General features: G+C 35.7%; 1 protein-coding gene across 2 annotated transcripts; it reads left to right on the forward strand.

Annotated features, from left to right (window-relative positions):
• Positions 1-6777: 6777 nt before the first annotated feature.
• Positions 6778-9525, forward strand: Or8c15b (olfactory receptor family 8 subfamily C member 15B). 2 transcript variants are annotated; one of them, XM_017595534.1, is made up of 2 exons: positions 6778-6785; positions 8583-9525. In XM_017595534.1, the coding sequence occupies exons 1-2, from the start codon at positions 6778-6780 to the stop codon at positions 9523-9525; spliced, it is 951 nt and encodes a 316-aa protein (XP_017451023.1). The 2 variants fall into 2 exon arrangements, with proteins under 2 accessions (XP_017451023.1, NP_001000440.1); NM_001000440.1 differs by lacking the exon at positions 6778-6785 and having other exon boundaries at positions 8587-9525.
• The last annotated feature ends 3494 nt before the right edge of the window (positions 9526-13019 follow it).

Here is a 13019-nt window from a genome sequence, read left to right on the forward strand (position 1 = left end):
TATCAAGCTATAAAGTGAATGTGAAACACAGGAACAATGTATAAATTGTGGGCTAAGTTTTGTATTGCAGTCATTGGCATAGCCTGGTGCAGAATAAAGCAGCAAATAGCTTGGATTAGTCCTGGGAAGTGGACAATCTTCCTGGACATGCAGGGTGCTATGTTCTGTCTTGGGGAAATGAAATGACTTGACATTTTAAACAAATCAACATGAGTATTTATTCTGCTATTTATTATTATTGTTGTTATTATTATTATTAATCTTTAAACCTTTCTTACAGTCCAGTCATTATGCCCCTCTCATTCTGCCCTCCCACAGTTCCTCATTCCATTCCTCCTTCTCCATGTCTCCAAGAAGATGTCCCCATACCTCCACACTCCCTCACACCCCCACCAGTTTTCCAATTCCCTGGGTCCTCAAGTATCTCAAACATTAGAGCATCTTCTCTCATTGAGGCCAGACCAGGCAGTCCTCTGCTGTGTAAGCTTTGGTGGGTGGGGGCAGGGGGCTGAAGGGGGACCTTGGACTAGCTGTATGCTGTCTGGTTGATGGCTCAGGTCTGAGAGATCTCAGGGGTCTGGATTAGTTGAGATTGCTGGTCTTCCTATGAGGTCCCCCTCCTCCTTAACTTCTTCCAGCCTCTCCCTAATTCAACCAGAGGGGTCTCCAGCTTGTCCGTTGGTTGGGTGTAATTATCTGCCTCTGTCTCAGTCATCTGCCTATTCCTGTGGAATAATTTGAGGAGCAGCATCAGCATTAAATCTTCTTTGAAAATATGTTAGAATCCTATGCTAAAACCATATAGCACTGTGGTTTTTGTTGTTGGGAGAATTTTAATAACTGCTCCAATTGACTAGGGGACATATATCTATTTAAATGGCTTTATGATCTTGATTTAGCTTTTGTAAATTGTATTTAAAAGAAGGTTATATTTTTGTTTTTGTTTGTTTTCATTTATTCCATTTTGATAGAATACAGGTTTTTAAAATACTTCCTTAAGATCCACTGGATTTCCTAGGGGCTGTTATATTTTCATCCTTTTTTTCTGATTTCATTGCTTTACATAGTCTCTCTCTTTTAGTTAGTTTGAATGAGGGTGTTTCTATCCCATTGCTTTTCTCATATATATATATATAATGCTTTGTTTCATTGATTCATTTTATTGTATTTTAATTCCTTGCTTTTAATTCTATTTCAACTCTTAACTTGATTATTTCTTGTTGTCTACTTCTATTGAGTGTACTTACTTTTTTCTTCTTCTTTTTCCAGAACTTTCAAGTGTGCTGTTGAGATGCTAGGTGTGCATTCTCTCCATTTCTTGTTAAATGTTTGTACTTAGTGCCATGAACTCTGAGGGGACATTTTCAGTTTTTGTGAACTTAAATCAGAAGCTACAGTATTAGACTTTCACTGGGCATTAAAGGTGCTATGATCTACTGACATTAGAAGCCTTGTGTCAAAGAAGAAAATGAGCTGCACATAGAGAATGATCACAGTAAATATAGATTGATCAATGGAGAGTTAGAAGTTTGCTAAAATGGGTAGCGTTCAGAGAGTAATATCACATTTCTTACCCAGTAATCTTTTGCAGTTCCTAAGATGGAAATTAGATGGAAATTGTGAAAAGCCTTATAGAGATTATCCATTTATGAACATATTGCAGACAAAACTAGTTAGAAGTCACTAATTTATTTATGTGCTTCCTCAGTCCAGGTGCAGTAGTAATCTTACGTGCCTGAGCCTGGTTGCTTTCTCAGTGGGTCCACAAATGAAGCTAATGTGTGCTCTTCCCCCAGTAATTTGACAGGACCAATAGCTCATTAAGGGAATTTACAGCCTTGTGAGCAAGTCTACAATCAATGGAAGGGGTGGATAGATCCAGTCATTTTGTATATGGTCCCAGGAAGCAGGCACAGCTGATGTGAGGTCATTACTTTATTGACTGTCATATCTCAAAGACACATAGACCTTTCTTTGAGTCTCCCATCTCTTTGATTGCTTTCTGCCTCCATTTCTGTGAGGTCCCTTAGCCCACAGGAGGTAGTGTCATGTTTTCTTTGGGGGTGAGCATGCAACTCTCACTTGTTTTCAGCATTTTAAACAGACATACATTTTTTAATTCAGAGAATTCATTGCGAAGAGGATATTAAGGCAGTAAAGCTGGGAAATTATTTATGAACATAGTAATAAATATTTTTTCAACCAATGCATTTTTTCTAATCAATCAGATATAATTTTGTCTTTTTATATAACATCTACTTTGTTTTTAATTGGATATTGTATTTATGTACATTTTAAATGTTATCCCCTTTCCCAGTTTCCCTTCCAGAAACCCCAATCCCAGTCCCCCTCCCCCTCCTTCTATGAAGGTGCTCTAACACCCAGCCACCCACTTCCTCCTGCCTCCCGCCCTGGCATTCCCCTACACTGGGGCATTGAGCCATCACAGGACCAAGGGCCTCACCTCCCACTGATGCCCAATAAGGCCATCCTCTGCTTTATATGTGGCTGGAGCCATGGGTAGCTCCATGTGTACTCTTTGGTTGGTGGTTTAGTCCCTGGGAGCTCTGGGTTCTCTGGTTGGTTGATATTGTTGTTCCTATGGGGTTGCAAATTCCCTCAGCTACCTCAGTCCTTTCTCTAACTCCTCCATTAGGGTCCCTATTCTCAGGCCAGTGGTCGGCTGTGAGCATCTGCCTTTGCATTTATCAGACTCTGGCAGAGCCTCTCAGGAGACAGGTACATCAGGTTCCTGTAAGCAAGCACTTCTTGGCATCTGCAATATGCAATAGTGTCTGGATTTGGTATCTGTATATGGAATGGATCCCCAGGTGGGGCAGTCTCTGGATGTCCTTTTCTTCAGTCTCTGCTACACACTTTGTCTCTGTATTTCCTTTAGACAGGGACAATTCTGAATCAAAAATTTGGAGATGAGTGGGTGGTCCCATCTACCAGCTAAGAGACTTGCCTAACCTATGGATATGGTCTCTACAGGTTGTTGGACATTTCAGCTAATCTCATCTGTGTTGGCTCCTGGGAGCCTCTTGCTTTCCTGGCATCTAGGACTTGATGGTGGCTGCCCCTAGTTCCCCACTTTGCATTGCTTCACACCTCTGTGCAAATTCCTCTGTATATCATCCTAATGTCCTCCCATACATGATCATGCCCCCTTGTCACCCTTGCTCCTCCTCACTTCCTCCCAAGTCTCTCCAACCCTCTATCTCCTGTGAATGTTTTGTTCCCCCTCAAAAATGACTGAAGCCTCCACACCTTGGACTTCCTTCTTGTTGTGTTTCATATGGCTTGTGAATTGAATTTTGGGTATTCTGACCTTTGGGGCTAATATCCACTTATTAGTGCTTATCATTTGTGTTCTTTTGTGACTGGGTTACCTCACTCAGGATGATATTTTCTAGTTCCATTCATTTGCCTAAGAATATCTTGAAGTCATTGTTTTTAATAGCTAAGTAGTACTCCACTGTGTATGTGTACCACATCTTCTGTATCCATTCCTCTGTTGAAGGACATCTGGGCTGTTTCCAGCTTCTGGTTATTAAGTATGCTATGAACATAATGGAGGGGTATAGCTGAGTCCTCAGGTAGTGCTATGTCCAAATTTTTGAGGAACCTCCAGACTGATTTCTAGAGTGGTTGTACCAGTTTGCAGTCCCACCAACAATGGAGGAGTGTTCCTCTTTCTCCACATCCTCTCCAGCATCTGTTGTCACCTAAGTTTTTTATCTTAGCCATTCTGACTGGTGTGAGGTGGAATCTCAGTGTTGTTTTGATTTGCATTCCCCTGAAGAGTAAGGATGTTTAACATTTCTTTAGGTGTTTCATGGCCATTCCATATTCCTTAGCTGAGAATTCTTTGTTTAGCTCTATACCCCATTTTTAATAGGTTTATTTGATTTTCTAGCAACTAACTTCTTGAATTCTTTGTATATATTGGATATTAGCCCTCTATCATCATGTCGGATTGGTCAATATCTTTTCCCAATCTGTTGCTTGCCATTTTGTCCTATTGACAGTGTCCTTTTCCTTACAGAAACTTTACAATTTTAAATATTTGAAGGTTATTTGTTTCCGTGGAAATGTATCTAAAGAAAAATAGCAAGTTCACCTCTAGACTCCCACACATTCTTAGTAAGGCAGAAAAGGGAAGACAGAGCCCAGGAAGAATGAGAACCAGTTTTATTAGGAGCAAGGGCAGTATGCTGTTGGGGTTGTAGGAAAGAAGGCCTTCATAGGGAGTTTTAGGTTCAACTCTGTAAGATGAAAGTCTTCTCTGTGATTATCCTTAATGAACACCTCTTTGAGAGGATCCTTGCTTGTTTATACTGGTTTATTTAATGGTGGATATACATACACTTTATTCAGGGTGAACAAAAGGATCAAATGCCTTTTGTGGGAAGAAATACCAAAGAAGCAAAACTCATTGACTAAAGGCTCAGGGCTATCTCCATTCACATAGAGAACTATAGATGTTATGCTACATGACTCAGTGCCCTTGGTCCTCAGTGAGGTGTCCTGGTTACATGTTCCAGAGAAAGTACACAGACAGGTAGGGAACAACTGCACTCCTGTTCTCAGGTCTCTCTTCTCTTCTTTTGAAGTGGGTATCAATTGAAAATAGCTTTTCTTAGTGACGGATGTCATGTCCACTCTCTTCTCAGCTCTAAGATCCTATTTCTATCAGTTGCAGACACCTGAAATTCATATGAATGCTGGCTACAGTCTCTGGGAGTTCACACATGCATCATTTGTGTTGTGTTTAGGTAGTCTTGTTTCTTTTGTGTCCTCCATCCTGTGAACTCTCATACTCTTTCAGTTTTCTTTCCTACAGAATTCTCTGAGTCCCAAGACATGGATTTAAAGGAGACATCCCTTTTAGGGATGAAGAAACCATGGTCTTTTATTCTGCACATTTTCTGACTGTGGGTCTCTATATTTATTATTATGTATTTTTGGAGGAAGATTCTTTTTTGATAGTTGATCAAGGAACAGAATTATGGGTATTGCAGAATGCCATTAAGGGTCATTTTATGGGTATGTTCTTTTAGGCAAAAAGGATGATTTGCATTTACTCAGGGTTGATGGACTATCTGGTCCCAGGGTCTTGGCTACTCAGCAAATGTTAGAAAGGTGTTCCATGTCATAGAGTTTGACAGTAATCAGGTATTGTCAATAACTCCCATAAGCTTTGCGCTGTTGTTACATATGCTTATTTTGCTGGCAGTCATCATTTTAGATTGAAGGTTTATAGCTGTGGTGGTGTTTACAGTTCTTATTTGGTACTATTTAACTTTCTCTTTATAGTAGTATGAACATTTGTCCATAGGAATAAATACTCTAGGACTCTAGGTAGGCACCAGGTGGTCCACTTCTTTTTCTTTAATGGGTTGTTTAGATGTTTCTCTCTCTCTTTCTTTCTTTCTCTCTCTCTCTCTCTCTCTCTGTGTGTGTGTGTGTGTGTGTGTGTGTGTGTGTGTGTGTGTTTAACAGAGCCTTGCTATTGGCTAATGAAAAACAACCCACAGTCTTCTCAATAGCTTGTGTTGTTTCAGGGTTCCCATGACCTCTTTGACAAAACAACTCAATTAGATGCAATCCATTCCTGGTACTAGAAATATTATTTTGGTTGGAGCTCTGTCTTCCATGATTTTTGGTGGGTTCATTTAGATTGGCTTCATATAAGTATATGTTTTAGGACATTTTTATTGTATTAGATTTGAAATTGCCTCCTCTAATGGCTGTTTTAGCTGTGCTGCTTCACATACTCTCCCTTGTCTCCTTTTATCTCCCATTCTCCATTTAAATATTCTCCTCTAGTCCCTGTCACATCCATCCATAACTGTTGTATTTCTTCTTCCTAGGAAGATCCATCTCTCCCCCATTAGTGCATCTCTAAACTCTGTGGTGACATAGATTATACTTTTCTTATCAATGACTTAACACTTAATATTTTCATATAGTAAATACATACTATATGTGCCTTTCTTTCTTCCTCCTTTTGCTAAACCTACTTTGAGCCTTGTTTGGTGAGAATAGAGTTGATGCATTCATAGCTGAGAACACAGCATCATTTATAGCCTAACTACCAATTTTGAAAGAGAACAATGTTGCAGTGCTCATATTTCTAAATTTCAAACTTACTACAGAGCTGTATTTATCAGAATAATATGCTATTGAGTAACTACAGATAAATTAATGAAATAGAACTGATAGTCCAAAAGTAAAGCCTGAGCTCATGGTTTGTTAGTTTCAACAACCATGTCAAGACTATACAAATAAGGAAAGAAATTACCCTATTTCAGTTAACAGATAACTTAGGGTGACTGTGTATCTATATATAATAGTTATGCCTTTTTTCATAAATACTCAAAAATACTCAAAATTGTCAAAGTTAAAAGTAAGACTATTTCATAGCAATTTTCTTTCAAATGAAACATTCAACTTTGGGCGGAGGAGAGATGGTTATGGGCATGCAAAGAAATCTTACAAATCTAGGAAAGCTAAAACTCACTAATTCTTAAAGTCTTCCTGAATATCATGGAAGAGTGAATAACTGCTATAGGCTGACTAACTGATTTGTTTATGCTACTTTCCTCACTGTTGAGGTGCCTGCTAGTTTTGCAGTCAACTCTGAGGATTCACTATGTGAAGAGTGACCTAGTCTTGTGGCAGGCTTTTAGATTATGCAGCTTCCTTCCTCAACTATACTCCTAGAAGTAAATCCAATAAACACATGGTTAATGGTCATGAATTTGAGATGGAATGAGGATGTGCATGGAATAGGTATGAGTTAGCAAATGAAAAGGAAAATGATGTAATTATATATATATACATATATAATTGAAAAATTATTGAAAGAAAAAATTGAAAGAAAATTCTTTCTTAGCCCAGTCAGTATTTTCCTGTCTTGTCAATTTATCCAATATGACAAAGCAAATCATTTTAATCTCTCATTTTTTAGGGCACCATGGTATTCATGAAATAGTCAATAATGCTTTAAGTATTTTTGTTGGACGTATTTCTCTATGTGTATGGTGATGGGAAGGATAATATTGGTATAAAATGGGAAGGAACTAAGGATGCTGTTTATTATGTTATACGGAATAGCATCACAATTACTTGTACAATCTAAATAGTAATAATTCCAAGAATAAGAAATTTTTTAGTAATAAGAAAAGATGAAAAAATGTTAAACAATTTCTTTTCATGTATCTATCAGAGTTCTAACACAGAGAGTAAATCATCTCATTTAATTAATATTAAAGTCCATTTATATTTTATTCTATCATTATTATTTACTGTGGTCCAGGGTATAGATGTATATGCATCTAATCCTTTCTACATGTAAGATAAATATCATACGACTGGGACCTGGCCTAATCTTTCTCTTACTAGTCTCAGTTTATAAACATAAAAATGTACAGTTATACATACACATACATAAAGGATAAGAAGTTGCATAACTTTTTACAGTTTCAGTGTGAGGAATTAGGGAACTCTAGTTTTATTTTATATATATATAAATGATATATATATATAAATACATGTTTCCATCTTTCAACCTACTTTTTACAAAACAATGTTGAATATTAATCTATAATATATTGTGTTAATACAGCTGTTGGTGCTTATTAAAAATTATTAGTAGAAGTATGTCATATTTCTCTCAACTATCTTCTTGAAGAATTGAACAAACCATTGTGATGAAGATTCCAAAGCAAACCACCCAGTACTCTGTCAATCAATACTCCTGATGGGAAATTATAAATTGAGCACAAATTTGAATCTCAAATGAGCCAACACTTAGCTTATGGTGCATGACGTAAACGAAGGTTCAGTAATTTATTTACTCAAGGGACTCATGAAACCTGGGAGGAAATCTTAGGTAATAATTTTAAAGAATTCTAAACAATTTTCACAGAAATCTGGATCATGAAATAAGTAAGCACTTTAACCAGAACATCTTCCAGTCTCATATAAGGATGTTATTTTCTTTCTGCAGGTAAGAAGTAGGATTTTCTAACGAAGATGTTATACAGAAGTAGTTACATTCCACAGGGTAACCTTAGTAGGGTGGTACAGACAGATCTTCAACATGTCTACTACCATTCTCTCCTCAAAGGTTTTGGATTCTCGAGGACAATGGAGAAAAGTCCATTTGTTGCAAAAGCTACAAACTCTCTGTGGAACAAAGCTGATCACTGAATCTCTGTGCATTCATATTTTTTCTTCAGCCACAAAGATATAAATCTTAGGTAATTAAATTTTTATTTCTTTTTCAAAAATCTTTGATCTGTACTGATGAATAAAGAGTAGGGAAGAAAATACATTCAAGAGACATTAAGAGTTTTATCAGTATTCTCTCTACCAAGAGAAACATCCCATAGTTGGGGAAGGACGGGACTGGGGATTTCTCAGGATTCAACCTGTGTTGTCATGATTGAATGCCATGCAACATTTTCACAAAATACTGTGCTTGCAAACCCATCAGGTTCAAAAATCCTGTCTGTTAAAAGATACTTTCCTTTTAATGTCACTTGCTTTTTCCCTCTCCCAGCAGATGACAGCATAATGCAAATGGCTGTGGAGAATGACTCTTCTGTGACTGAGTTTGTTTTTAGGGGATTAACAGACCAACCTGAGTTCCAGCTGCCTTTGTTTTTTGTCTTCTTGCTGAATTATACAGCCACTGTGATGGGAAACTTGAGCTTAATGTTTCTCATTGGTCTTAATTCACACCTGCATACCCCAATGTACTTTTTCTTGTTCAATTTGTCCTTGGTTGATTTCTGTTATTCATTTGTCTGTACCCCTAAAATGTTGATGGGTTTTGTTTCTGAAAAAAGCATCATATCGTATACAGGATGTATGACTCAGCTATTCTTTTTCTGCTTTTTTGTTAATTCTGAGTGTTATGTGCTGACAGCAATGGCTTATGATCGTTATGTGGCCATATGTAAGCCCTTGATTTACGCCATTCTTATGTCTCCTAGGATGTGTTCCCTGCTCATGATTGGGTCCTACTTAATGGGATTCGCAAGTGCCATGGCTCACACTGGCTGCATGATTAGGCTCAGCTTTTGTGATTCGAATATCATCAACCATTACATGTGTGAAATCTTCCCCCTTCTCCAGCTTTCCTGTAGCAGTACCTATGCCAATGAACTTGTGAGCTCTCTTATTGCCTGCATAGTTGTCATTGTATCTGGTCTTGTTATCTTAACGTCATATGTTTCCATCCTTTTAAATATTGTTCATATGTCATCAGCTACAGGTTGGTCCAAAGCCATGGGTACTTGTGGTTCTCACATCATAACTGTTAGTATATTCTATGGTTCTGGGCTGCTTACTTATGTCAAACCAGCATCTGCAGATTCTGTAGGCCAGGGTAAATTTTTCTCAGTGTTTTACACTCTTATGGTTCCCATGCTGAATCCTCTTATTTATAGTCTCAGGAACAAGGATGTCAAACTTGCTGTGAAGAGAACTATGAGGAGAATCACAATGTGATGTAACAGGTGTGTTTCAGTAGTCTCTCACTGTGTGTAGGGTCTTTTCGTTGCCTTTCCTTCCTCATTACTTTTCTTCTATTCTTTCTTTCTTCCCTTTTTCCTTTTCATCACTTTTATCATTCAGTCAATAATTTCTACTTTATTACACACACACATATATATGTAGTACCAGATTTTAACTAATACCACCAACTACACAAGCATCTATACCACGACCACTACCACTCCAATCATCATCAACGTAATCATCATCATCGTCATCACCATCATCTGGCAGGCAACTTTGTAGCACTATTCTTGAATTTGAGACTTATTTACACCCTAAGATCATCCATACTGGTCTTCATTACATTTTACAGATAAAAACTTTGGTCTAACTTATTTTATATGTAAAGATTAAAACTTTTTTATATTTTTCTTTTATTTCTTTTTTAAGAAAATGAATTCATGAGACTTTTAAATCCTAGGAATAAAACCTAGAAAGTTGAGTCTTCACCATTTTACCACCATTTGAGTCTTACAGTTCGTCCGTGTATTGTTTCTGAGAAGAGATAACCAGATACACATTTTTTAAGAGTATTTATTTATGCACAAATAATAAAAAGAAATAGAGTGGTAAGGAGACATAGAACTTTTGGAGAGTTGTTTCAGTATGGGTCCAAATGACAGTGTATTAGAATGATGGTCTAGTCAAGTTGCCTATATTAAAGATGTTATCTATGAAGGTTCAATAAGAATTATTGGGAACTAAGTAGGAATAAAAGCAAATGCCCATGAAAAAGCACGACTTTGAAGGACAGTGGGTAAAGTAAGTTCCAAAGTAATATTTTAACTTGTTTTTCATATTTATGATCAATCTTCCAATATGGTGAAGTTCAGTGTTTTGATCAAGTTTTTTTTGTGAATAATGTTAATATTTCTCTAATAAAACATATACTTTAAGAAGCTTATTAGATGTTACTGCTTTATTGGGAAGCAAAATTATTTGTTCACAATAAAAGTTAACATAAATTATGCTCTCCAAAATTTTTATGTGTGTATCTACTATAGAAGGTACATTATCAGTTTTTACCTCAACTTTGCATGAATTCAGACATATACCCATCAGTGGAGATGCTGTAGTCATAAAAAGATTATTCAAAATGTAATTCTTATATCTACTTCAAGATCATGGTGCTTTCAAAGTTGTATAATAGTAGATTAGTAATATAGGCTTAGAAGAGGAGCAAACTTAGAACATGAATTCAACCTGATTAAAAATATTGATGCAATAATGTTGCTACGTATTCATTACATATACTAAATATATTCATAATAATGTTTTGTCTTTATATTTACATTTATGTATATATATATTCTTATTTTCAAAGCAAATTATTGGTTTACATTTTGATCCTAAGACTTTTTTAAATAAGAGCTTAGAATAATTAACAGATACAGATAATAAGGTATATGAAGTTCCACTTCCACAATTCCTTGGGACTTGCAAATATACAATGATCACTAATATAGAATTTACTCTGTGGTTTGATTGTGACATAATCAACTGAGACAGGTGGGGAAATATGAACAAATACTCTTAGCAGAGTTTTCTCAAGTCAAAAAGACTGGTTCTATAGGAGTAATCATTATATCAACTTGGAAAAAAATATTGATTTAAAATTTTAATCAGTCTGCATTTGATCATAGTTATGGATGAATTATTAAACGTTGGTAATAATTATAGATAAATTATTACAATTATTATAATTTCCAAAGCACTACAAGTAAGTTAAATGCAAGATAAATTTTAAAGTGAAATCCATTTAACAATTAGTATTAAGAGATATTCCATATAGATTTGTTAAAAATAGGGACATAGTGTACATATATTCCTGTATCTTTACATATCCATTTACATAATTGGGATGAAAAATTTTGTTTCATAACTCCAACAAATGGTAAGTGCATTTTTAGATAAAAGCTTAATTGCATTGCTTTTAATTTCTTAGATGATGTCAATATAAAGGGGAACATCTTTAAATTTGATAGTCAAATAAGTATCGTATTTGCAATCTTGTGAATATTCTGGTTCTCAATAATTTCCCATTGCATGTAGCTCTTCATCTAGGGTTAATGCCTTGTGAAATTTTCCTCAAGTGCTGTCATTTTCTAGGCCTTATGAGGAAACCATATTGTTGAGATATCATGGGTATAGCGTTTCTGTCATGTCTTAAAGATACCGTCTGTCAGCAGGTATTCTTATCTTCTGGCTCCAACAACCATTCTAATCCTGTTCACATCATTATTCCTTACACTTAGTTGTAGCTGTTGTCTTGTAGATATAGCAGTTGGGGACGGTATAAATTTCACTGTATTTTGACTAGTTATGGATCTCTGTAATAGTCACCATCTGCTGCAAAAGAAATTTCTTTCATAAAGGATGACAGTTAAAGAACAAATAATTTCATTAGAATTAGAAATTATGTTGGTTTAGGAAAATGGCAGCAATATTTCTCTCTTATCGTTGATGATCTCTTCAGCTATAAATACTTGGCTAGGTTTATACTACTGTTTAAATTACCACCCATTCAGTACCTCAAATAGCTCTTGCTCAGTATGAAGATAAAATGGCCACTATTACACATTTGAGAATACCTTTGAGGCTCAATATTGATTTATTAATAGGCTTTATCATTGGTAAAACTATTTATATTCCTGGTATAACTTGCACAGCACATTCTGATACAATGGGAGGTAACTGCTCTTTGACACACTAAAAGCAACATAAGAGGGCAATTTACAGGTTTATGTGCCCTTACTAAATAACCAGAAGAACCACATATAAATGCTTTGTTGATGTAACTTAAGGATTTACAAAAGTTAGAACAAATCAAACACAAATCCAGTAGGTCTGAGCAAACAATGAGCAAAAGTAAGTAATATAGGGATAAATAAAATGATTCAAAAAATCAAAAAATCTAAGATCACATTCTTTGAAAAGATAAACAAGATTCACAGATTGCCCTTTGCATAATTAACAAAAATAGAAATAAGATATTCAAATTAACATAATCCCAAGTGAATAGGAAAACATTAAAATAGATACCAGAGAAATTCAGAAGATAAGGGAATAATGTTAAAATCTATATTGCAGTACTGTAGAAACCTTAAATAAAATGCATGAATTTTCACCCAAATGACTAAGATTAAGCTAGGAAGAGATCGATACCTTAAGTAGAAGTAAGTCAAAAAGAAGGACATTAATTCAGTAATATAAAACCTTTCAAATGAAAACTTTTTCAGACTCTCAAAAAATATCCGCAACCAATACTTCTTATATTTTATTGACAATTCATACTATATACTCAAATAACTCTTTTCCCACCTCTATTTGTTCATTCATTAGACCTCCTTCCCATACAACTTTATTCTTTTTTCTCTCACTTTAGAAAACCAAATGAGATAATAATAATAGTAATAATGATGATGATGATGATAATCAGAATAATC

The sequence above is a fragment of the Rattus norvegicus genome, chromosome 8 (assembly GCF_036323735.1).
Source record: "Rattus norvegicus strain BN/NHsdMcwi chromosome 8, GRCr8, whole genome shotgun sequence".
Taxonomy (NCBI): Eukaryota; Metazoa; Chordata; class Mammalia; order Rodentia; family Muridae; genus Rattus; species Rattus norvegicus.